The 26,023-nt window shown below is 41.9% G+C and overlaps 3 protein-coding genes across 5 annotated transcripts in view; 2 read left to right on the top strand and 1 right to left on the bottom strand.

The window, feature by feature from the left end:
- Window positions 1-13,616, top strand: part of LOC109875206 (XK-related protein 4) — a 62,561-nt gene extending 48,945 nt beyond the window's left edge. The window contains exon 3 of the mRNA XM_020467442.2: window positions 9,825-13,616. Within this exon, the coding sequence (XP_020323031.1) occupies window positions 9,825-10,783 (959 nt within the window). The 3' untranslated portion in view covers window positions 10,784-13,616. The remainder of the gene's footprint in view (window positions 1-9,824) is intronic.
- Window positions 13,617-17,214: 3,598 nt separating this feature from the next.
- On the bottom strand, window positions 17,215-22,608 carry LOC109875270 (transmembrane protein 68). The gene is made up of 8 exons (XM_031810431.1): window positions 22,115-22,608; window positions 21,614-21,668; window positions 20,942-21,342; window positions 20,437-20,604; window positions 20,074-20,267; window positions 19,797-19,857; window positions 19,560-19,699; window positions 17,215-19,443 (listed from the first exon to the last, which is right to left on the bottom strand). The coding sequence occupies exons 3-8, from the start codon at window positions 21,264-21,266 to the stop codon at window positions 19,327-19,329; spliced, it is 1,005 nt and encodes a 334-aa protein (XP_031666291.1). The 5' UTR covers window positions 21,267-21,342; window positions 21,614-21,668; window positions 22,115-22,608; the 3' UTR covers window positions 17,215-19,326.
- A 1,547-nt stretch (window positions 22,609-24,155) lies between these two features.
- The window catches only part of LOC109874862 (tyrosine-protein kinase Lyn), a 35,019-nt gene continuing 33,151 nt past the window's right edge, over window positions 24,156-26,023 (top strand). For 2 of the 3 annotated variants that reach the window (XM_031810429.1, XM_031810427.1), the window contains exons 1-2: window positions 24,156-24,855; window positions 25,487-25,596. The gene's annotated coding sequence lies outside the window, so the exon portion shown is untranslated. Of the gene's footprint in view, window positions 24,856-25,430; window positions 25,597-26,023 lie in introns of those variants that run through there. The other variant, XM_031810428.1, reaches the window with a different exon arrangement.

The raw sequence follows: 26,023 nt of genomic DNA, 5'->3' as shown, positions 1-26,023 counted from the left end.
TACTTCAAAATTGCAATGGGCAGACAAAAAAAGCTTTGTTTTTTTAATGTTTCTAAAAAAGGAAGTATACAGGCACCAAAAGCACATTAGGTCACTCTTGTTCAGTGGTGGAAAAAGTACCCAATTGTCATACTTAAGTAAAAGTAAAGATACCTTTATAGAAAATGACTCAAGTAAAAGTCACCCAGTAAAATACTACTTCAGTAAAAGTCTACAAGTATTTGGTTTTAAATATACTTATTAAATAAACAAAAGTAAATGTAATTGCTAAAATATTCTTAAGTATCAAAAGTAAAAGTATGAATCATTTCAGATTCCTCATATTAAGCAAACCAGATGCCACAATTTGTGTTTTTAAAAATGTATTGACGGATAGTCATGGGAAACCTAACACTCAGACATAATTTGCAAACAAAGCATTTGTGTTTAGTGAGTCCACCAGATCAGAGACAGAGATAACCAGGGATGTTCTCTTGATAAGTGTGTGAATTGGACCAATTTCCTGTCCTGCTAAGCATTCAAAATGCAACGAGTACTTTTGTGTGTCAGGGAAAATGTATGGAATAAAAAGTACATTATTTGCTGAAGGAATGTGGTGAAGTAAAAGTAAAAGTAGTCAAAAATATCAATAGTAAAGTATAGATACCCCGAAAAAACAACTTATGTAGAATTTGAAAGTATTTTTACTTAAGTACTTTACACCACTGATCTTGTTCCATGTGCAGTGTACGTCACGGCTGGATAGGATGCGTTTCCGCTGTCAAAATTCATGCCATAACCAACTGTGTTACTGCTAAAACCAGCTTTAGGTTGGTCTTAAATATCCCTGTCAGCGCTGCCTGAAATTAGCACTTTGGATCACGTTTTCAAGGACACACCTCAAATATTTCCACCCTGCCCATCTGAGCGCAAGCTAGCTCATGTAAGACAGGTATATTGAGGAACCTGGCGTTAGGGCTGGAAAATGCCAGTGTGCAAGTTTTTACATGACAAAATTGCAAACTAATGTACGTTTGACACTAGTGCCGTCCTTAACGCCAGCCAAAAATAGAGCCCTCTCTCTCTTCCTCTCCACCTCTATCTCTTCCTCTCCACCTCTCTCTCTTCCTCTCCACCTCTATCTCTTCCTCTCCACCTCTCTCTCTTCCTCTCCACCTCTATCTCTTCCTTTCTACCTCTATCTCTTCCTCTCCACCTCTCTCTCTTCCTCTCCACCTCTCTCTCTTCCTCTCCACCTCTGTCTCTTCCTCTCCACCTCTATCTCTTCCTCTCCACCTCTCTCTCTTCCTCTCCACCTCTCTCTCTTCCTCTCCACCTCTCTCTCTTCCTCTCCACCTCTGTCTCTTCCTCTCCACCTCTATCTCTTCCTCTCCACCTCTATCTCTTCCTCTCCACCTCTCTCTCTTCCTCTCCACCTCTCTCTCTTCCTCTCCACCTCTATCTCTTCCTCTCCACCTCTATCTCTTCCTCTCCACCTCTCTCTCTTCCTCTCCACCTCTCTCTCTTCCTCTCCACCTCTCTCTCTTCCTCTCCACCTCTATCTCTTCCTCTCCACCTCTATCTCTTCCTCTCCACCTCTTTCTCTTCCTCTCCACCTCTCTCTCTTCCTCTCCACCTCTATCTCTTCCTCTCCACCTCTCTCTCTTCCTCTCCACCTCTATCTCTTCCTCTCCACCTCTCTCTCTTTCTCTCCACTTCTCTCTCTTCCTCTCCACCTCTATCTCTTCCTCTCCACCTCTCTCTCTTGCTCTCCACCTCTATCTCTTCCTCTCCACCTCTCTCTCTTCCTCTCCACCTCTATCTCTTCCTCTCCACCTCTCTCTCTTCCTCTCCACCTCTATCTCTTCCTCTCCACCTCTCTCTCTTCCTCTCCACCTCTATCTCTTCCTCTCCACCTCTCTCTCTTCCTCTCCACCTCTATCTCTTCCTCTCCACCTCTATCTCTTCCTCTCCACCTCCCTCTCTTCCTCTCCACCTCTATCTCTTCCTCTCCACCTCTCTCTCTTGCTCTCTCTCATATTCTCACTCACTCTCTCATTCGTTCTCATTATATTTCCCTACCACTCTCTCTCTCTCTAAGTGAAGTTGCCATAGCTACTGTGGTTTTAGCCCACACTAGCAGTGAGCCAGACCCCATCAGTCGTCAGCCTGTCAGAGTGACACACTTCCTTCCTGGGAAAAGGATTATTCTCCAGGAGGCCTATCTAACCAGCACCTGTAAGTGAGCGATTCTTCAGCTTGACTGTATTTCTTGCAGCACTTTTCCGGAATTATATCTATCCCAGGTGAAAAATAAGTGGTATTCAGCAATCCCTCTCGGTCATAAGTCAAGGGTACATCACTGTTGGTTACCTATTGCTTGAATATGCAGTCACATTTGGCTTGGTGACTCTCATATTGGAAAAGAACAAGAGAAATTAGAGATTGTTTGCATCAACACACTGCGCTATCACAGGGAGCTAATATGGAGAGCTTTATGAAATGCAAGTCAGGTCATACCTTCTGTGTTGATTTGAGAAACCATTTAACCCAGTGGCATATCACACACCATTCATTTGTCTGAACTATTTAGGTAAAACAATACATCCTATAATCTGATGAACTGGGCAATGTATTTAAAAACCCACCATGGTTCGGAAGAGCTTGCTTTCTCCTTTTCCAAATAAGCTTGTGTTAATGGTTTGATACGGCTGCTTCAGACCTGTCCCAGGCCCTCTCTGTGTGCTCTTCAAATCACTTGTCTTCATTCCTCTCTCTGCTAGATAAGTTAATTGAGGTAATGTCTTCTTCCTTACCACAACAGTATGTCTGACTCTCTCCCCTTGTTCTGGTTTTATTTTAGAAGGCCAATCCTGGCAGTTTTTTTTTTAAATCCCCGAAGTTAAGAAAAGTGTTATTTTGATCATGCGGCCATGGCCACAGACATTCACCTCTCACTCACCCACTCACTCACTGACTTAAATTATCACTGAGAGAGTTATCCAGATAGTTAGTTATCCAGCTCTGTTGCTTGCAGTGAGAATACCATAGGTTGCCTTCTTATAAAAGCAGTGACAAATCAGTGAAAGAAACTGTCAGCAACACAGTGACAATGCCAAAGGCATGAGTCTATGAGGAGAAAACCACTCGCACTGAAAAATCTCAACTGTACAGTATACCAGGAAGCAGACACTCATCAACGTTTTATTTCCACAATATCCATTTCCCAGTGCTGCCAACAGTAATGACCCTGCTGCTGCTGAAGCAGGTATTTCCACACAGGCTACATCTGAAATTTAAACCTATTCCCTACATAGTGCCTATACTATATAGTACCCTGTTAGTACTTTTAGCCAAAACCTTTGCTGTCTGAAATGGCCCCCAATTCCCTTTAATATAGTGCACTAGTCTGGCTAAAGGTAGTGCACTACATAGGGGATAGGGTGCCATTTGGTACATTGCAGCCCCAGTGCTGCAGTGATGCTGCTGTGGTTTATGTAACCCTGCCCCTCCCTGGTCCACAGCCCGCCTCCTTTCCCAAATTACTGAAGCTTCTGTGAGAGGAGAGGAGGAGCATTACATCACCAGTTAAATCACACTACCCAGTAGCCAGACAGCACGCTGCTGGACTGTGGCAGCCCGGCAGATTCCTCTAGCTTCCCTCCCCTCCTCCTTCTCCTCGAGGTGTGTGTGTGTGTGTGTGTGTGTGTGTGTGTGTGTGTGTGTGTGTGTGTGTGTGTGTGTGTGTGTGTGTGTGGGCAGAGGTATGGCTTTGCTTCCTTCTTCAGACACACACCCACACACTCACGTGCATGCACTAAACTAAATGTGCACAAACACACACGCGCAGGGCCTAGCTCCAGAATAAGAATGGCATCCCCCTCCCAGTTCCCTGCCACTCCTGGCCTCAGCCTGTTAATCAGCCCACTCCACACAGTAGTCATTAAACCCTTTCATCACGCCCCAACACCTAATGGCCTGGCCTGCATCTAACTGGGTTAAAGACTGTTATTAATCAATAACAAACAAATACAAATGTGTAAATAGATAGGCCAATCAATATAGTAGATAGATACAGTTGATTAAAAAAACTCTGCTCAAGGCATAGATATATTATTGATAGGCATACAAAGAGAAGGAGACATACATACCTGATTCTCTCAGCTCAATGTATTGTATACACTCTTAGAAAAAAGTAGGAACATGACAGAACATCATTGTGTTCTTCCACTTCTGTCTATGCAGAAACATGCTATCTAGAACCTAAAAGGGTTATTCAGCTGTCCCCATAGGAGAGCCCTTTGGAAAAACTCGTTTTGGTTCCAGATAGAACCCTTTCCACCACCAAAAGGCTTCTACTTGAAACCAAAAAGGGTTCTACCTGGAACCAAAACTAGTTTTTCGAAGGGCTCTCCTATGGGGACAGCTGGTTCTAGATAGCATTTTTTTGTGTAGACAGAAGTAGAAGGACACAATGATTTTCTGTCATATTTCTACTGTATACATCACGCCATCCAGTTCTGACATCCTGGAAAAGAGAGAGTGCACGTCTCTCTCAACAAACTGACTCGGTTTGACTTTGAAGTGAAAATAATTGAAAAAGCACAGGAGTCAGCCATATGTTAACGTCTGATTACAAAATGCAATTGACTGTAATGGTCCTGGGTGTTAAAAGCCAGGAACAGGGAGATAAGTAATGCATATACTGCAGTTACACTTAAGCCCATAGGGACTATTTGGGAGACATTACACAAAGGGTATCTACAGAAAGGGTAATTGGGTAACACTTTGCTGTACTGTAAGACTCCTTGAGTGAGGTGACAGGATTGACATTGGTTCCAGATACATATCCATCCACAAGGAGCCATAGAGTTTTGAGTGAGGTTCTAAATAAGATATCGATGCTTTGATATGCACATGCATTGAAGTTGTCCTATATTTTCTCTATCATCTCAAATCTTCATTTACATTTGAAAGGGTGTTTGGATGGCTTTCATTTTCAACTTTTGAAGCTGGATTTATTCATCCAGCTCCAGGATAATGAATTGGTTTATGTATAAGGTTGTTGCTACATGGACAACAATGTCCATAGCAGCCAGTCACATCCTCATCCATGATCTAGATTAGACAGACAAGTATCCTGCCCACAACAGTCTTTGGTCTAGAGAATGTCAAGTATGGATTTCGTTTTGTGCCCCATCATCAAAGCCATCTCTGGTAAAAGTCAAACGGAAATATCCGGGACAGCTCTACCACCAGACAGAGCACAGCTTGTTGCTAGATGTATTTGTGGGTAATTCACAGTAGTAACTCTTTGTTATAAGAGGAGCCAAGGGAGCTGCGTTGCAATGAATAGTGATCATCTCCATTTTAAATGTGGTCTGATCTATTATAACCTTTAAAGTCACAATATGATCACAGGTTGATCAAGAGCTAGTCCACCCAGCCAGGCCGCTAGACTATTGGATAAACTGGGGTCATGAGGCACAGCTCGACCAGTATTCATTTCCCAGTTTGCTTCACTCTCTCTTTGCTCTTGCGGATGTAATAAAACAATGGAGCAAGTGTGTTTTCTGAGGGGACTCTGGCTCACTTTATGGGAAACAGTAAGTAGCTGTCATGCCCCGTAATAACCACTGTTCCTCACTTTGAATTTGCACATGATTGAATAGCATGGTTTATTAGTGGTCGGATGGTGACATCCCGTTCTGCTGCTCGTTGTGTTAATAGGAAGCCGTCTTCATTATGTATCAACCAACCGCACCATTGTATAATCACCGTTCCCTATATTGTGGGCTGCTCTTTTTTTATTTAACTTTATTTAACCAGGTAGGCCAGTTGAGAACAAGTTCTCATTTAAAACTGTGACCTGGCCAAGATAAAGCAAAGCAGTGCAACAAAAACAACAACACAGAGTTACACATAAACAAACGTACAGTCAATAACACAATAGAAAAATCTGTATACAGTGTGTGCAAATGTAGTAAGGAGGTAAGGCAATAAATAGGCCATAGTGGTGAAGTAATTACAATTTAGTAATTAACACTGGAGTTATAGATGTGCAAATGAGGATGTGCAAGTAGAAATACTGGTGTGCAAAGAGCAGAAATAAACAAAAAACAAATATGGGGATGAGGTAGGTAGTTGGTTGTATGAATGGGCTATATACAGATGGGCTGTGTACAGCTGCAGCGATTGGTAGGCTGCTCTGACAGCCGATGCTTGAAGTTAGTGAGGGAGATATAAGTCTTCAACTTCAGTGATTTTTGCAATTCGTTCCAGTCATTGGCAGCAGAGAGCTCAATAGGGCTTTGGTCAAAAGTAGTGCACTATATAGGACAGGGGTATTCAACTCTTACCCTAAAAGCTCCGGAGCCTGCTGGTTTTCTGTTCTACATGATAATGAATTGCACACACCTGGTGTCCCAGGTCAAAATCAGTCCCTGATTAGAGGGGAACAATGAAAGAACACAGTGGAACTGGCTTCCAGGTCCAGAGTTGAGTTGGAGGGCTATAGGGAATAGGGTACCATTTTGGATGTATCCCAGGATATTCATGGGGTCCTCCTCCATGTGATTAAGGGGTCGCATGAACTTGGATGGCTGCCAATGAACCTTCGTATTGCTCCTACTTTCAGTGTTTACAGTCAGATTGTAGTGTAAAGAGTTTCCATTGAATCCCTAGGGCAGGGATAGGCAACCCTCGCACTTCATGCTTTTGATTTAACCGACCTGGAAGACCAGGCGTGTTGAATTTAGGCCCTGAACTGATCAATTAGCTCAGTTGGTTAGGTGTGGTGCCTAGTTCAGTTGGTTAGGTGTGGTGCCTAGTTCAGTTGGTTAGGTGTGGTGCCTAGTTCAGTTGGTTAGGTGTGGTGCCTAGTTCAGTTGGTTAGGTGTGGTGCCTAGTTCAGTTGGTTAGGTGTGGTGCCTAGTTCAGTTGGTTAGGTGTGGTGCCTAGTTCAGTTGGTTAGGTGTGGTGCCTAGTTCAGTTGGTTAGGTGTGGTGCCTAGTTCAGTTGGTTAGGTGTGGTGCCTAGTTCAGTTGGTTAGGTGTGGTGCCTAGTTCAGTTGGTTAGGTGTGGTGCCTAGTTCAGTTGGTTAGGTGTGGTGCCTAGTTGGAACAAAATCCTGCAGTACCTGCAGTTACGGAGAAATAATAAACAGTAGATACAGTATATTCAATAGGATTTAACAAAGATAGTAAAATGCAGTCAATTCAGTCTGTCCACTTGTGCTCTTTGCCTCTTGCACTTGTCAGTCAGACCAAAGTATTGTGTGTGTGTGTGTGTGTGTGTGTGTGTGTGTGTGTGTGTGTGTGTGTGTGTGTGTGTGTGTGTGTGTGTGTGTGTGTGTGTGTGTGTGTGTGTGTGTGTGTGTGTGTGTACATGCAAGTGCGTGTGTAGGCTGTTGTCTCCCTCTGGTATCGAGTCCAGGAGAGTGAGAGTCTCCTCTTGATAGAGGACGATCACTCCAGCGCCATGAGCACTTGGCACTTGAACCATGGCACCCAGCTCCTCAGAGAAACCCAGTGTCAAACCCAGTGTCATACAGCCAGGGATCCCTGGACCACAGCCATCTTTACTGGATTTTATTGAGTACAAAGCAACAATACAGTCCCTCAGTTCAGATATTTCAGAGCTAAACGCCACCAGTGGGCCCTGTGAATTGCTGTATTTTACAGGCAGCTTGGATAAGAATGGGTTTCATATTGAGCTAATTGCGCTGCAGAGAGTCACTGAGTGGAGGAATATATAATGTTATGCAGTTCCTCCTGAAGGGTTGTTTGTCTCCCAAATGTGCTTGTGTTTGTGTTTTGGTGTAAAAAAAAACGTTTGTTTGGCTCCCGGTTCTGTTTGGTGTTGCGTTGCTCTTTGAAAAGTGTTCTTCTTTAAATACTTCCTGGGAATATCTTTTTTCTTCACACATTTCTTGTGACTCATCCATTTGAGACATTATACATACCGGTACAGTATCTATTAAAGAGTCATCACATCATGGCTGACTTACAGGAACAAAAAACTCCACACATTACTCCCATGTAGTTAAAAAAAAAGTATTTAAAAAAAATATCACCTTTATTTAACCAGGTAGGCCAGGTGAGAACAAGTTCTCATTTACAACTGTGACCTGGCCAAGATAAAGCAAAGCAGTGCGACAAAAACAACAACACAGAGTTACACATGGGATAAACAAACGTACAGTCAATAACACGATAGAAAATCTTTAGACAGTGTGTGCAAATGTAGTAAGAGTAGGGAGGTAAGGCAATAAAAAGGCCATAGTGGCAAAATAATTACAATTTAGCAATAACACTGGAGTGATAGATGTGCAGATGATGATGTGCAAGTAGAGATACTGGGGTGCAAAGAGCTAAAATAAATAACAATACGGGGATGAGGTAGTTTGGTGGGCTATTTACAGATGGGCTGTGTACAGGTGCAGTGATTGGTAAGCTGCTCTGACAACTGATGCTTAAAGTTAGTGTGGGAGATATAAGTCTCCAGCTTCAGGGATTTTTGCAATTCGTTCCAGTCATTGGCAGCAGAGAACTGGAAGGAAAGGCAGCTAATGGGGGAGTTGGCTTTGGGGATGACCTGTAAAATATACCTGCTGGAGAGCGTGCTACGGGAGGGTGTTATGGGTGCTATGGTGACCAGAGATAAGGCGGGGCTTTACCTAGCAAAGACTTATAGATGACCTGGAGCCAGTGGGTTTGGCGACGAATATGAAGTGAGGGCCAGCCAACGTGAGCATACAGATCGCAGTGGTAGGTAGTATATGGGGGCTTTGGTGACAAAACGGATGGCACTGTGATAGACTACATCCAATTTGCTGAGTAGAGTGTTGGAGGCTATTTTGTAAATGACATCGCCTAAGGCCAGGATTGGTAGGATAGTCAGTTTTACAAGGGTATGTTTGGCAGCATGAGTGATGGAGGCTTTGTTGCAAAATAGGAAGCCAATTCTAAATTAAATTTTGTACTGGAGATGCTTAATGTGAGTCTAGAAGGAGAGTGTACAGTCTAACCAGATACCTAAGTATTTGTAGTTGTCCACATATTCTAACTCAGAACTGTCCAGAGTAGTGATGCTAGTCAGGCGGGCGGGTGTGGGCGGGTGCGGGCAGCAATCCATTAAAAGACATGCATTTAGTTTTACTAGCATTTAAGAGCAGTTGGAGGCCACGGAAGGAGTGTTGTATGGCATTGAAGCCCGTCTGTAGGTTTGTTAAGTGTCCAAAGAAGGGCCAGAAGTATACAGAATGGTGTTGTCTGCGTAGAAGTGGATCAGAGGATCACCAGCAGCAAGAGCGACATCATTGATACACGGAGAAAAGAGTCGGCCCGAGAATTGAATCCTGTGGCACCCCCATAGAGACTGCCAGAGGTCCTGACACCAGGCCCTCCGATTTGACACACTGAACTCTATCTGAGGAGTAGTTGGTGAACCAGGCGAGTCAGTAATTTGAGAAACCAAGGCTGTTGAGTCTGCCAATAAGAATGCGGTGATTGACAGAGTCGAAAGCCTTGGCCAGGTCGATGAAGAAGGCTGCACAGTAATGTCTTTTATCGATGGCGGTTATGATATCGTTTAGGACCTTGAGCGTGGCTGAGGTGCACCCATGACCAGCTCGGAAACCAGATTGCATAGCGGAGAAGATACAGTGGGATTCGAAATGGTCGGTGATCTGTTTGTTAACTTGGCTTTCAAAGACTTTAGAAAGGCAGGGCAGGATGGATATAGGTCTATAACAGTTTGAGTTACCATACTCTCTGATTATGTTATACCTGTGAATGTGACTGCGAATCTCATAGAGTTTTTTTGTCCTTTCTGTGTCTCCATAGGAATGACAGCGGCTGCCTCCCTGGTGTCTCTGGCCTGGGCCTTGGCATCCTATCAGAAAGCCCTACGAGACTCCCGGGATGATAAGAAGCCAATCAGCTACCTGGCCGTCATCATCCAGTTCTGCTGGCACTTCTTCACCATTGCCGCCCGGGTCATCACCTTCGCCCTGTTCGCCTCCGTGTTCCAGCTCTACTTTGGTATCTTCATCGTCCTCCACTGGTGCATTATGACCTTCTGGATAGTCCACTGTGAGACCGAGTTCTGCATCACCAAGTGGGAGGAGATTGTCTTCGACATGGTCGTGGGGATCATCTACATCTTCAGTTGGTTTAATGTGAAGGAGGGTCGTACTCGGTGTCGGCTCTTCATCTACTACTTTGTGATCCTGCTGGAGAACACTGCTCTGAGTGCCCTGTGGTACCTGTACCGCGTCCCTCAGAGCACCGATGCCTTCGCCGTCCCCGCCCTCTGTGTAATCTTCAGCAGCTTCCTCACCGGCATCGTCTTCATGCTCATGTACTACGCCTTCTTTCACCCCAACGGGCCCCGATTCGGACGCTCACCCAGCCTCGTGCTGGACGACCCCACGGCTGCCTTCACGCTGCCTGCTGAGGGGGCCACCAACTCATTGAGGTCCAACCGTGGTGTGCCTCTTATATCGGGGGACGGCACCATTGGCAGGGACGGCAAATACACAGAGAGGGACGGCTGCATGCCCGTGTTTCAGGTGAGACCCACCGCCCCCTCCACGCCGTCCTCCCGTGCCCCACGCATCGATGAGACAGTCATCAAAATAGACCTGTGTCGGAACCGCTATCCGGCCTGGGAGAGGCACGTATTGGACAGGAGTATACGCAAGGCCATCCTGGCCATAGACTGCTCCCCTACGCCGCCCAGACTCCAGTACAAAGATGACACTACAGTTCAGGAGCGCCTGGAGTATGAGACCACGTTGTAGCCCTACACTGCTGCCTGGATGTTGGATGCTTGGATGTTGGATCCTTGGAAATGCAAAACCGTAACAAAGGATGACCATCAACTTGGATTTACAGCAGGACTGTGGCAATAATAAGTTATTAGTTCTCTCTCACTCTAGATACTAGCATTGAACCATGATGTTGATTGTCATGGGCAAGAATAAACACAATTTATTAGTTGATGTGACGGAGGGATATATTCATGTTTTCTAAACAGAGTTCCTCTTTTTGGGTTTATTTGGTTGATGTTGTTATTGTATTTGAGTTTTTATTTATTTTACTTACGTCCGTCAGGGAATCTCTTATTTGATAAAAGGCCATTGCGCACACACACACAAAAAACAAAAGGTAGCCCAATAGTCTATCAGAATAAAAGCAGTGTTCTAATGAATGATATCATGCCCTTTCATAACAGATCCTTATGAAGGTTCGTAACAGGTTACAACAGGTTATTCATGTTTACCTACGATATCTCATATTTACATTAATTTCTATTACCAACATCTTAGACCTGCAAATATGTACTTTACATTTATAGGATACAAGTAATATCCCCTGATATAGTGGACGTGTTGATTAACAAAAATAAGAATAAAAAGGTCAGTTAATGGTCCTGATTCATATTTAGGATGGTTCTAGTTATTTCTAATTCAAAGTAAACAGGTGACAAAGTAGTACACGCATAGTCCGTGATGTAATTAGCGACATGAGTAGGGCGTTGTGTCTGTCATACTTTACATGTGTACTGGCCCATGACTTCTGATCTGATTTCATCAGCCATGTTGTCCTAGTGCCAAAAGGTCTGAAACTACTGGATTTTGTGGCTGTGACTGCCAGTAACTGGATATTAGTAGATTCAGGCAGGGCAGAACTGCTATTTACTTTGAAGAAGCTTAGTACTGTACCTGGTAATCATGCTGTTTATATGCTAAATAAAACCGGAATGTTCGTGTTTTGTGGAGAGAGTGAAGGACAAACCTCATCTTTGTTCTCGCCTGGATAAAAGGCGGCATGCCAAGAAAACCTTCCTGGCAGCTCCTATTTACAGTCCAGCCTCGTCCAGCTGTGGTCTGGGCTGCCATGCGTCCATATGGCTGATAAGGATCAGTCTGCTGGGCCACATAGTGCTGTTCTGTACGGAGAGGAGGAGAGGATAAGAGACAAACGAGCAGCCACTTCAGCCAAACTACTCTCATAACTGAAGCACCTGCAGGATCTACTGTCATCATAGATGCCGCATTCTTTTTTACGTTTTACCTAACTGATGTAAAAGTGTATTGCCATCCGTGTGTGTGGGAGGAAGTGTGTGTGTGTGTATGCGTGCGCGCTCATGCGTGCTTGTAAGAGAGGAAAAGCATGGCGCAGGATGGTGTAGATGCTACAATCAGTGGTCAGTTTGTCTGCAGCTATATATTGTAGTGCAATGAACTAGAGACATGCACTTCAGCACTATGGTGTGAAAGGCTGCTGTAGCCTATACTCAACACAAGATCAGTACCAATTCTAGGGTGTATACCACTATCATTGTAGCTGTCAACATCCAACATCAATGGTGTCAAGATGGTCTTTTGAGCAGGAAACAACAAGTATTTCACCTTTTATGCTCTGACTTAAGCCCCAGGCACTATGACTGTGGATGTGATATCTAAAAATATCTTCAAATATCTTGCAAAGGTGTCTTCACAAAAAAGAAAGTGTGTAGCTTCTCTTTCAGTTCTAGGTCACAAGCGCTTCTTTTTTATGTCTTGTTCGTTTGAACTATGGAGAGAAGAGGGTGACAAGAAGGAGGGAAAAAAACAAGCACAAAACTTCTGTGGAATTAATCAGAGCACATTGAGGGAAGGAAACCATGATATTCAATGTGAGAGTGAGAAAAGGCCATTGATCAGTCCAGAAAGATGTGCCTGTTGTTTTCGACTAGAGCTAGATTTTAAATCTCTACTGAATGGCTCAGATTTATTTTTGTTGAATTGTTTTTGTTGAAATGTCTTATTTGAATTATTCATATCCGTTTGAATGTGGGAAATTCTTGGTTTAATTTGCTTTCACATCATTTGCCTTGTTGTTGCGACATCACACAAATTGTCTTAGTTATGTCTGTTCCCTTCTGTTCTGTGGCATGTTTTACTCAACTCCATTAAATATTCAGAAGTGAATGTCGCTACACATTCAAGAAACTCTCTAAAAAGTTTTTGGGGTAAAACATGCAGAAGCACTGGGTAAAATCATGTCCACAGCTCTTCTTCTGAGTTGAATTCAGTGTGGATGAGCATAAATGGTGCAACATGTTTTATCTTTTCAGTTTCTCTCATTAACCCAGGGCTGTCATATGGATCCGGCCCGCGAGCCCCTTCAATCCGGGCCTGTTTGAGGGTTTTTTAATGTATTTTTATTAATAACATTTTTTAAATAAAAAAAACAACATTTTTTTTAAAACAATCTCAATCGACATAGAAATGGCAACAACAACAACAAATATGAAACTGTAGAAATGATAATGGACTTACATTTATAGTCTCTTTATGCTGCTCTACACTGAATTCAACTCCAAGAAAACAGAGCTGTGGACATGATTTTCCCAGTGCTTCTGCATGTATTACCAAAAATAACGTTTTTTAGAGAGTCTCTTGAACATGTAGCGGCATTCACTTCTGAATATTTAATGGAGTTGAGTAAAACATGCCACAGATCAGCCACCGAAAAGCTAGACAGTCAGGAAGCATAAAAAAAATACAAAAGCGATGGATAGACGGCAATTTTCAGCAAACTTTGACGACGAGGAAATATAACCAATTTTAAGTGTGGCTCTCCGGACCTTGGTGAAGACTGAATGCAGCCTGTGGGGCAAAATGAGTTTAACACCTCTGCATTAACCTGTCTGTATTTTAAGGTTAATTTTAACAAAAGCTGATTTTTATTTATTTACAATGAAGACAGAAACCAAATGGCACAGGGGGGAATCAAGAAAGCACAGGCTTAGAAATGAGCAAATTATCGTGAATGGCACAACACTGGTGCTTTTGTTCTATTTTATCTTGGGATCTCTTATTTAGGTCTGCTATTGATGATACACTTAAGAGGTCAAATGAATTGCTCATCATTAACTAGTGAATCATTGAAGGTCACTTGGCCTGGTTCCATCTCCTCATCAATAAAACATGTAGTAAATTATTCTCTCAATGTCACCTTGCACGTCTTTAGCTTGTGTTGCTTTCCTTTAGTCAATCTGATCCATGTTAACATGAGATTTTATCATGTTTTGTTCATATCCCATTATTTGCTTTCAACTGCTATTTTCATTTTCAGTGGGAGTCCCAGTGTTTATGATTTATTGGGGTCACGGCCACAAATAGACAACGCGAGTCTTGTTTTTCAGAATAGTGGTGTGTCTGACTGTGTCCTCATACAGTGATATCCACATAGGTTTCCTCAGTATTCATGTACACTGCGAAAAATTTACAGATACAACAACTGCTGTCAGTCCCATCCAAATGAACACCCACTGGACTCACCCAGTACACCACCTCTACAGTGGCTTGCGAAAGTATTCATCCCCCTTGGCATTTTTCCTATTTTGTTGCCTTACAACCTGGAATTAAAATAGTTTTTGGGGACTTTGTATCATTTGATTTACACAACATGCCGACCACTTTGACGATGCAAAATATGTTTATTGTGAAACAAACTAATAAAACAGAAAACTTGAGTGTGCATAACTATTGCAGCAATTACAGGTGCAAGTCTCTTGGGGTATGTCTCTATACATTTGGCACATCTAGCTACTGGGATTATTTTTGCCCATTCTTCAAGGAAAACTACTCCAGCTCCTTCAAGTTGGATGTATTCTGCTGGTGTACAGCAATCTTTAAGTCATACCACATATTCTCAATTGGATTGAGGCCTGGGCTTTGACTAGGCCATTCCAAGACAGTTAAATGTTTCCCCTTAAACCACTCGAGTGTTGCTTTAGCAGTATGCTTAGGGTCATTGTCTTGCTGGAAGGTGAACCTCTGCCCCAGTCTCAAATCTCTGGAAGACTGAAACAGGTTTCCCTGAAGAATTTCCCTGTATTTAGCACCATCCATCATTCCTTCAATTCTGAGAAGTTTCCCAGTCCCTGCTGATGAAAAACATCCCACAGCATGATACTGCCACCACCATGTTTCACTGTGGGGATGGTGTTCTCAGAGTGATGAGAGGTGTTGTGTTTGCGCCAGACATTGCGTTTTCCTTAATGGCCAAATGCTAAATTTGAGTCTCATCTGACCAGAGTAGCTTCTTCCATATGTTTGGGGAGTTTCCCACATGCCTTTTGACGAACACCAAACTGTGTTTGCTTATTTGTTTCTTTAAGCAATGGCTTTTTTTCTGGCCACACTTCCGTAAAGTCCAGCTCTGTGGAGTGTACAGCTTAAAGTGGTCCTATGTATAAATACTCCAATCTCCGCTGTGGAGCTTTGCAATTCCTTCAGGGTTATCTTTGGTCTTTGTTGCCTCTCTGATTAATGCCCTCCTTGCCTGGTCTGTGAGTTTTGGTGTGCGGCCCTCTCTTGGCAGGTTTGTTTTGGTGCCATATTCTTTCCATTTTTTAATAATGGATTTAATGGTGCTCTGTGGGATGTTCAAAGTTTCAGATATTTCTTTTCTAACCCAACCCTGATCTGTACTTCACCCCCACTTTGTCCCTGACCTGTTTGGAGAGCTCCTTGGTCTTCATGGTACCCCTTGCTTAGTGGTGTTGCAGACTCTGAGGCCTTTCAGAATATGTGTGTGTATATATACTGAGATCATGTGACACTTAGATTGCACACAGGTGGACTTTATTTATCTAATTATGTGAGCAAAGAGGGTGAATATATACGCACACAACCACTTTTCTGTTTTTTTATATTTTATCATTTTTTTAAACAAGTAATTTTTTTCATTTCACTTCACCAATTTGGACTATTTTGTGTATGTCCATTACATGAAATCCAAATAAAAATCCATTTAAATTACAGGTTGTAATATAACAAAATAGGAAAAATGCCAAGGGGGATGAATACACTGGCACTGTAAAAATACGAGACTTGTGCGAGACTTACAATCTAGCCAATGTTCTACGATTTCTATCTTTAGAGAAAAGTAGTGTTGAGCTTAGGGTCAAATATAAATATGTGTCAGTCACTTTTATAGGGCAGAGGGTCAGGAAAGGTCAAAAGAGTCATTATTAGTACATCAAAAATACATTCCCTGTTGTCACAACGGAGTGGGAAAATCTCCTTTGGTCTTGTGGGTGATAATGATGAAATTATTATTACACCATCTGTAAAACCCATCTATACAGAAACACTTTTCAGGAAGGCGTATTATTCTTTAATAAAAATAAATAAATAAATGTTTTAGCACATCCAGGGATTAATCTCAGACTACCATTGTTCTTCATCATCTCTGAAAAAGTGTGTAAATTGTACATATACCTACCTCAACTTGGTTTCTGAACAGAATACCCTCCTCTGACGTCATTGATACATGATACTGTACTGATCTTCTTACCAAGAGCATAAATCCAAATGTGAATCAAATGATAAGGCGTTCAGTGTTTTGATGGTGGATGGTATTCTGTTTACCACTGTAAGTGCATCAGCAAGCAGACTGAGACAACAGGAAAATGCACTTGTCAACAAACCCGCTTCATTGTTTAAGAGAAATTCATGGTTGTGACTATTTAAGCTGCTTAGGCCTATATCTGTTTCGTTTGCCTTAAGAAAATATTTCTATGCTTTTGTTTAATTTATTTCAATCTCATAAGGATTTGTTTTTGTCCTCTGGTTTTGTGGTTATGATGATCAAAGTGGTGTGAGGTCTCTAGGTTTATCAAAGTTCTCTGTTCACGACCCAATAGCAATGTGTTTCTATACAGTTACTGTGCTTATACTATTATATAATTATCCACAATGCAAGATAGACCTTTTAAACTCACAGTTTAAATGAGAACCCTTGACCCAGGAAATGGAATTGTCCTTCTTGTAGTAGGTCATACTGAAGACTTCTAACAAAAGGAGCTACTAATATTATGTATTGATTTGGATCCATTATTGGGGGTTGAGTTTTGTTCTGAGGTATTCATCAACATTAGATACTAGTAATGTAGACAAATAGCAGTGATGTATTGTATCATACTATTCCAGCCCTACTGTAGCCAATATAACATTAGTACAAGCACAGTAACAAATGAACATAGGAATGTCATTCCATTTGGTTAACTTCTAACGCATAGTGTACAGATGTCCTTAGTGTCTCAGTTGCAAATGGAAGATCACAATAGTAATTGAAAAACAAAACTATATAACTGTAAATAAATGTATGCAAATGTACATGTTAAAAGAACATTCCTCTCAGAGTCCTGATTGTGAAGGGTGTCTGTTGACTGGAGGTCGCCGCCACAAGACGGCAGTTACATATGATGTAATACAGATTAAAATAGTGTGGTGTATGTGATGTATTAAATGACAAAAAGGCAAAAAAACTAAAAAACTGTTAACTATTGGTATTTTAAGTAAGTTGCATTGTGTAATGAAAGTCTGAAGTGCTTGAACTGCATTCAATCAGAATTAAACTAATGTTATTATAAATTGAACAGTAAAAACAGAACATTACATTTTTGTATATATTGAATTTTTGTACATTTTTATTTGATTCTAATGCAACACAAAGTACCAAAATTAATTTAATAAAGTACACTGTGGCCATTTCTTCAGCCTCCACTTAGATAATTTGTGTTTCGGTAACACAGGTTGTCACATTATGTGCATGCAACTCTAAAGATATGGGTATAATGGTAATGTATTATACCATGATTCATATATGTTCACTAGAGCCACTGGTTATACAGCATTCCAACAGCATTGGTATTGATATAATGCAGTGTTTGCAGAATGGGCAGTGAATGAACAAAAGATCAGCACATTTACACACCGATCCATTTAAGTGCATTGAGTTCTTGGCTTTGAATACTGTGTGTATACAGTATGCAAATAGGTATGTGCGGGTAAAATGTACCTTCTGCATGATGACATACTAGATAATAGGTGCAATTTACCTCTTCATTCATTATTGAAGAGGTTGTATCCACTGACAATGTATGTGTCCCAAATAGCACCTTATTCCCTATTTAGTGTACTACTTTTGACCAGACCCTATAACCCTATGGGCCCTAGCCAAAAGTACTGCACTACATGGATGAGGGTGCCATTTGGGACACAACCAGTGGCTACTGCAGCCCACCAGAGGCAAATAGGTGAACAGGATATCAGGACAGACAGGGAGAGCTGTACAGGTGTCAAAGCCTCATAACTAGACAGTACTGGACTGAAATAAGCTGTACAATATGTGATGTGGATACCAACAATGTTCCATAACTCAGATCTCTGCAGGCCTGAGTTTGTGGTGTTGCTCATCACTGTGAGATGTAAGTGTTATGGAGTTTGTCTGCTGAGAAATATCCCCAAAAGCCATTGAAGAAATCCCATCATTCTTTATTGGAAATATTAGGTCATTCTCACCTTTGGATTGGCATCAGTGGGCAATGTTTTTATTCGACAGGTTAGTACAAAAAAATACACTAAGTGGGTTTTAGCATAGGCTACACATTACAGTGAACTTAAACATTAGTTACATTTGACTTACAGTATATCACAAAAGTGAGTACACCACTCAAATTTTTGTAAATATTTGAGTACATCTTTTCATGTGACAACACTGAAGAAATGACACTTTGCTACAATGTAAAGTAGTGAGGGTACAGCTTGTATAACAGTGTAAATTTGCTGTCCCCTCAAAATAACTCAACACACAGCCATTAATGTCTAAACCGCTGGCAACAAAAGTGAGTACACCCCGAAGTGTACTCACTTTTAAAGGAATTACTTGTAACCAGCAAAACTCATTAAAACATGTTTATTGTAACATTACAAATAATTTCCGTCTTGAATCACACTGACAATGGACCTCAACAGGTTTTAAAAGTGCATATGCTATAGTACATACCTACATAATACAATGTACAAAATCCCCAAATTAAAAGAAATTATACAATTATTTCAATCAAAAGGCAAACATTGTACACAGATGAAAGAAAATAAAACAGCCCAGTCTCCATACCTATATTGTTCCATGTATATCAATTGCTATATTGCTCCAATATTTGCAGTTGTTAAGCAAAAGAAAGACCTCTTAAATTGAAATTGCCAGTGGAACTTTGAACAATTTGTGCAAATCAATTGTGGGATCATACAACAATGCACAAATGTCTTCAATTTGCACATTTGACATTAACGATTCTAATTACAGTTGTAGGCTATATGACACCTTTACAATTTACCTTATTTTCTGTACTTGGTTTGTGACAAATTGAGTGTAAAAAGTACTAATATAGTGAAATAACAGAAACTGGGAATCAGTTAAACATTCAATTTATCACCTGATAATACTCTTAACAGTTTGTCTTAAAAACAAGTAACTGCTTCATTTAACTAACAAAAGGCTATTCAAAAGGATATTTGTCTTTATGCCTGCTGTGGAATCGCTCTAGTAATGCTCGAAGGACATTCCCAGGAATTATTTGGTGTCTGTCAATGAGTGCTTGAACTGCTTGCTGTGTCTGCAAATCAGAAAAGGAAAATTCTCTGACCCCATCTTTCCCAATCATTTGACTTTTGTGTGCACTACATGTCAGACAGTAAGTAACCATTAAATTACAGTTGCATAATGACTTACCTTTTCAGCTAATTCTGCTGCACTAATGTTATGGTTGTATGGGATGGGGTTGCCTAGGTATGTACGAAACTTCACAGGAAAACCCCCATAGACAGGGGCCATCGGCACGCGGAACTTTTCATACGACCATCTGAAAAAGCCTGAGAAATATAAAGTGTTCATGTTAATTTGAGCTATAATAAAGTTAAAATAAAATAAGTTACACTGCAATTAAAATTAATAGTTAAGCATACATACTTAATCCTCCGAGAGATCGGAATCCTTCCCTGACGTTTTGAGTAAACATCGGAATTATTGGCTGAAAAATGTAAAGAAGACATTAAATATCTAAGAGGATTTCAGATAAAGTTATGCTCCTGTGTGAGACTAAGAAGTGACATGTACGGTCTGTCCCCAAATGGCATTCTATTCCCTATAGGGCTCCAGTCAAAAGTAGTGCACTATATAGGGAATAGGGTGCCATTTGGGACACATCCTGTGAGAACAAAGACAGAAGACAAAAACCCATATGTACCACTTTGGAATCGATAGCCACTTGTGCAAAGCCCTTTCTCTTCCCCCAGAGCAGTGGATAGGTCTCGTCACTGAGGAGGGCTTCCCTCACACCTCCAGGTGAGATGCCCAGGAGGTGACCACTTTTTAGGGCCTTCACACACTCCTCCTGGGGCCCGTGGATGACACTGAACACCTCCAACAGCAGCTTGAACCCTACAGAGAACAATAAAAGGTCCTGCTTTTAGGGTCTAAGTGGCTCATGTAGTAAGAATGGACTACGGCAGCTATAGGCTATACACTTTACTGATCAACTACAGAGGGCTGAATGTAACATCTCACTTTTATATTTAGATACTGGGAAATGGAACTGTGAAGATCTTACCTGGAACTTTGAACAGAAAGTAATCAGCGACTGAGTGAACAATCCGTCCCTTTTGAATGAGGACCTTTGCCAGAAAGTAATAATAGTCAACGGGAATAGCCCCATGATAATAGACTATAAGAGCTGCTCCTTCATCGGGAATCTTCTCCATACCATGGATTTCATATCCTGTTTTGAAAAAGACACATTTATATAAGCATTGGCAATAGTCATTGTCATGGTAAAGCGGAAGTAAACAAGCAATAAACAAACACCCTGCAACATCCCCTGACATATACACACACACGTATCATTTGTGTTTATTTATTTAATTTGGCAATTCAGTTAAGAACAAATTCTTATTTACAATGATGGCCTACCCAGGCCAAATCCTAACCCGGACGACGCTGGGCCAATTGTGCGCCGCCCTATGGGACTCCAAATCACGGCAGGTTGTGATACAGCCTGGAATCGAACCAGGGTCTGTTAGTGATGCCTTAGACTACTTCGCCACTTGTATAAATACCGTGCCAGATGAACCCGTGGCCATCCCATAACGTTGCCAGCGTTTTTCTAGCACCATCCCACAGGTTGTTGGAGTAGGCCTCCCTGAGCTGGTTCTTGTGTTTGTACACATGGAGGAAGAGGATGGAAAGGTAGAGGAAGATCACAATGAGGAAGGGCAAGATGAAAACGACAACCAGAGGGGTGAAAACCCAGGCCAGGTGCTCCAGATAGCTCAGATAGTCTTCCAGTGGTCCTAGTCCTGACCATTCCTCAAATGTGTGAAAGAGGCAGGATAGAAAATCATCTCTATCACCAAACATGCAGGACTCGTTCCCATTTGACATACTGCCTGCCTGCCACAGTTAGCCTCTTCCAAAGGAAGCCAAGTCGAATGAGGACACCATCTGCCAATGGGCAGGCCTGGAGTATAGAATGGAGAGAAGAGGACTAATGTAAAATAGCAAAACATTAAAGTAAACCAAAATACAATGAGAGCATGTTTTACACATGCTGGTTAATATGCAAATAATGAAATCAGCATGCATAAATTAACAATTAGCTAGATGAAGTTCAGCTATTTGATAAACAACCCAAATAGCAAGTAATCAAACGGTATTTTACAGCATCACTGAATGAAAAATTATAAAATGTAGCTAGCTATAAATTCTTCAAAGGGTAATACGTCACAAACCTTTTATTCTTCCAGCGTAAATAATACTGGGGACAGATCATTCCAGGGCCAGACTCTAAAGAGAAATGAAAGTAAATGCCATTCATTCACCCCTTGTGACAGCTGAGTTAGCTAGCTACGTTAGCCGTGTACTGTCTTGACGCCACTCGTTAACGCGCTGTAATAACTAGCTAGCGAATAGCATACTAGCTAGTGAGCTACAACTTTAAAGTCCAATTTAAAACTAGACATCTTAGCAAACTAGACACAGTAATGAAAAAGCTGCTCGTTATGAATCACATTTCCCTCGATTACCTAGCAAACGTTTAATTTACACAGTAGGTACAAAGATATACATCTGTCTGTGGTAACGTTAGCTAGTTCTTGAGACTGAATGACCTCAATTACGTTAGCATTGACATCAATGCATAACGAGCTAACGTTAGTACAGCTACTGCATGGACATCTATACTAGTTATTGCATAAATAACAATACCATATTTTAATGAAATAATTACATACTTTTTTAGCACTGGTTTGATCCCTTTGGAAAGTCGATAGCAGGAAAATTACAGATTATTTTCTTCTTTGTTCAACCGGTTCCTTATTCATGTGACACAAGCAGGAACGAATGTCATCGAGGCAAAACAACTTGCGTGGAATGAACTGCAGTAGAATAGGCTTTATGTTAGCTAGCTTGTATATTTTATGTCTGGATTTGATCGGATAGCAAGTGTGAACCACATGATGATTCATAATGGAAGATCGAATGTGGTTGTCGACATTATTTTTTGCCAAATGAGCTTAGCTGGAGATGATCATGGGACGATACACTGATTGTGCTCAAGAGCTTTTGTACAGTAAGTAAGGTAGCTCACAACAAGTACAACACTCAAAGTACAACACTCAATGTCAACTGTGTTGCACTGTTTTCACTTTTCACTATCTTCTATTTCTCCCGGTGTGTAGGGATCGTAAATTGGTATAGATCATTGGACATACCTCACACATTTTAATGATTGACATTGACATGCATTTTGATGACTTTTTCACAAGCTTTGAAAACTGAAGATTTTGTCTGTAACTCTGCCTATTGTTGCACTCTCCGAGGCAGAGGATGAGCATGGAGAAGAGCTGTCAGAAGATGAAGAGGCTGAAGAGGAGGATGGACCGATCGATGAAGAAGCCCAACTTAAGGCAAGCATAGGACTGCCTGTGGAGTTCATAAGTTCCTCTGCACAGAAAAGAGCTGTACGTAGTAGCAAGTAAACATTGCCTATGTCTGTCCGTCACCATAGAGTCCATCTAAAAGAAAGAAAAAAGATAATGTTGCTCCGATGCTCTCTCTCTTGAAGGGGAGAAAGTTGATGAGGAAGAATGCCATCCACTGGGAAGCAGCTCCTGAGAATCTGGATAAAGAAGATCCACCTTCACTCCAGGTGGAGAAGAATGATTCCACTGTTGAAAGCACCAAGGTTGCATTTGATTTGATCTCAGTGAGGGGCCAGGAGGAAAAGCAGAACCTCCACCCTCCCAGGCAAAAGTAGTGCACTATATAGGGAATAGGGTGCCATTTGGGACACATCCTGTGAGAACAAAGAGAGAAGACAAAAACCCATATGTACCACTTTGGAATCGATAGCCACTTGTGCAAAGCCCTTTCTCTTCCCCCAGAGCAGTGGATAGGTCTCGTCACTGAGGAGGGCTTCCCTCACGCCTCCAGGTGAGATGCCCAGGAGGTGACCACTTTTTAGGGCCTTCACACACTCCTTCTGGGGCCCGTGGATGACACTGAACACCTCCAACAGCAGCTTGAACCAAATCAAATCAAATTTATTTATATAGCCCTTCGTACATCAGCTGATATCTCAAAGTGCTGTACAGAAACCCAGCCTAAAACCCCAAACAGCAAGCAATGCAGGTGTAGAAGCACGGTGGCTAGGAAAAACTCCCTAGAAAGGCCAATACCTAGGAAGAAACCTAGAGAGGAACCAGGCTATGTGGGGTGGCCAGTCCTCTTCTGGCTGTGCCGGGTGGAGATTATAACAGAACATGGCCAAGATGTTCAAATGTTCATAAATGACCAGCATGGTCGAATAATAATAAGGCAGAACAGTTGAAACTGGAGCAGCAGCACAGTCAGGTGGAAGTTGAAACTGGAGCAGCAGCATGGCCAGGTGGACTGGGGACAGCAAGGAGTCATCATGTCAGGTAGTCCTGGGGCATGGTCCTAGGGCTCAGGTCAGTTGAAACTGGAACAGCAGCATGGCCAGGTGGACTGGGGACAGCAAGGAGTCATCATGTCAGGTAGTCCTGGGGCATGGTCCTAGGGCTCAGGTCAGTTGAAACTGGAACAGCAGCATGGCCAGGTGGACTGGGGACAGCAAGGAGTCATCATGTCAGGTAGTCCTGGGGCATGGTCCTAGGGCTCAGGTCCTCCGAGAGAGAGAAAGAAAGAGAGAAGGAGAGAATTAGAGAACGCACACTTAGATTCACACAGGACACCGAATAGGACAGGAGAAGTACTCCAGATATAACAAACTGACCCCAGCCCCCCGACACATAAACTACTGCAGCATAAATACTGGAGGCTGAGACAGGAGGGGTCAGGAGAACCCTACAGAGAACAATAAAAGGTCCTGCTTTTAGGGTCTAAGTGGCTCATGTAGTAAGAATGGACTACGGCAGCTATAGGCTATACACTTTACTGATCAACTACAGAGGGCTGAATGTAACATCTCACTTTTATATTTAGATACTGGGAAATGGAACTGTGAAGATCTTACCTGGAACTTTGAACAGAAAGTAATCAGCGACTGAGTGAACAATCCGTCCCTTTTGAATGATGACCTTTGCCAGAAAGTAATAATAGTCAACGGGAATAGCCCCATGATAATAGACTATAAGAGCTGCTCCTTCATCGGGAATCTTCTCCATACCATGGATTTCATATCCTGTTTTGAAATAGACACATTTATATAAGCATTGGCAATAGTCATTGACTAGTCAAGCAGCGCCGATGGAGAGCCGACTCCCTGTCGTGACCCAGGGGAGTCAGAGTTTGGAGGAAGGCTGAAGTGAAGTCAGGCGGGCACTAGTGAAGTGATCGATCTGATTGGGCAGACTTTTGTCAGTGGTAGCTGACCAGTGTGATTAGGGCCAACAGCAAGCAGACCATGTCAGTGGAAATGATGATAAACCTTGTGATGGTGGTAATCGCAAAAGAGCTGCCTCCTCAAACACCAAGCCCACTGAGTCGAGAGGTGAGTCCCCCCACCAACCTATATACATGCCTTTTCTGTTTCTCAGTTTAGTCAACTATTCTGTATCGTTGAGGAGACTGAAACTATATTGACATAGCAATGATCTCCAGAATGATTATATCAAGAACCTAACAATGTCATTAGAGTAGCCAGGCAGCCCAATGTTCTACTCAAAATTACTTTATGTCCAACAGACCTCGTTTTTAAAAACGTATTTTAGTCCTTAATTCTGGGTAATTCTGGGCTTTTTCCAAACTGCATTGATTCTGTCAGAGTACTTAATGCATCATACTATCAAAAGATGTGTTCCTTTTGAATGAAAGGACCATGTGACACAGGCCCATGCATTTTTAATGGCTCTTCTTGTCATGGAGAACAGTGGCGCGCACCACTGCCTGACTCAACATCTCCCTCTCCTCTGGGATTTTCCATCCTGTCCGTGACTGATCCCATACAAGACGACACTGCCCTCATTTATATGGCATAGTATATCTGTTTTATCTGGCTTTGTAGCAATGTTTTATACCACATGCCAACTTCCTTTTCCCTGTTTTATCCTTTTGATCAGAAAACATGAATGTAGAATGTAATGTTGAAAGGATAAATTAATGTACACGTTTCTTCCCTCCAGACACAGGATGGGTGTTCCCGGAAAAATAACAATGGATCAAGTGAGAGAAGAGCATCTAATAGTGAAGGTGATGAAACGCCACATAGAAGAATTGCAAAAGTAAAGTGGAGGTAAGCTACATGACATCAACCAATATAGTATTACTGAATATCACTGCTTCAATTGTCTGCCATATGCTGACAGTGACTGACATCTTTTTTCCTATGGGTTTGAATTGGACTATGGTTCAAGCTGTAAAGGTTTGACATATTGACTATGATGCATTGAATGTAAAAGTGTCAGCCTGGGGAAGGAATGAAAGTGCTTATCCACTGTCTTTTTCAATTTCAGTTTGATCTAAGGAGATGTTTATGTCCAATGATAAACACTCCATCGTGTTTCAATTAACCAAGGATTCTGTAAATAGATTCTGTAGAATCTGTATAGATGTAAATCAGTAAGAATCACATGGTCCATTCCAACCCAAAGGCTGGTATTGGGGACTGATATATGATTAAGCCTACACAATTATTTGTGAGATTTAACAAAATTGTTCTG

This window comes from Oncorhynchus kisutch, linkage group LG30 (assembly GCF_002021735.2).
Source record: "Oncorhynchus kisutch isolate 150728-3 linkage group LG30, Okis_V2, whole genome shotgun sequence".
Lineage (NCBI taxonomy): Eukaryota > Metazoa > Chordata > Actinopteri > Salmoniformes > Salmonidae > Oncorhynchus > Oncorhynchus kisutch.
Note: the sequence above shows the minus strand (reverse complement) of the source record. Positions and strands in the feature narration are given on the sequence as shown.

What these genes read in the sequence shown, in the direction of transcription:
- LOC109875270 (XM_031810431.1), bottom strand. Translation starts at nt 21,266, where the DNA reads ATGTCAAATGGGAACGAGTCCTGCATGTTTGGTGATAGAGATGATTTT. An exon ending in CCACGGGTTCATCTGGCACG is followed by an intron (nt 20,605 to 20,941) that starts GTATTTATACAA and finishes TTTTCAAAACAG; the next exon opens with GATATGAAATCCATGGTATG. An exon ending in TGGCTATCGATTCCAAAGTG is followed by an intron (nt 19,858 to 20,073) that starts GTACATATGGGT and finishes TACATTTTTCAG; the next exon opens with CCAATAATTCCGATGTTTAC.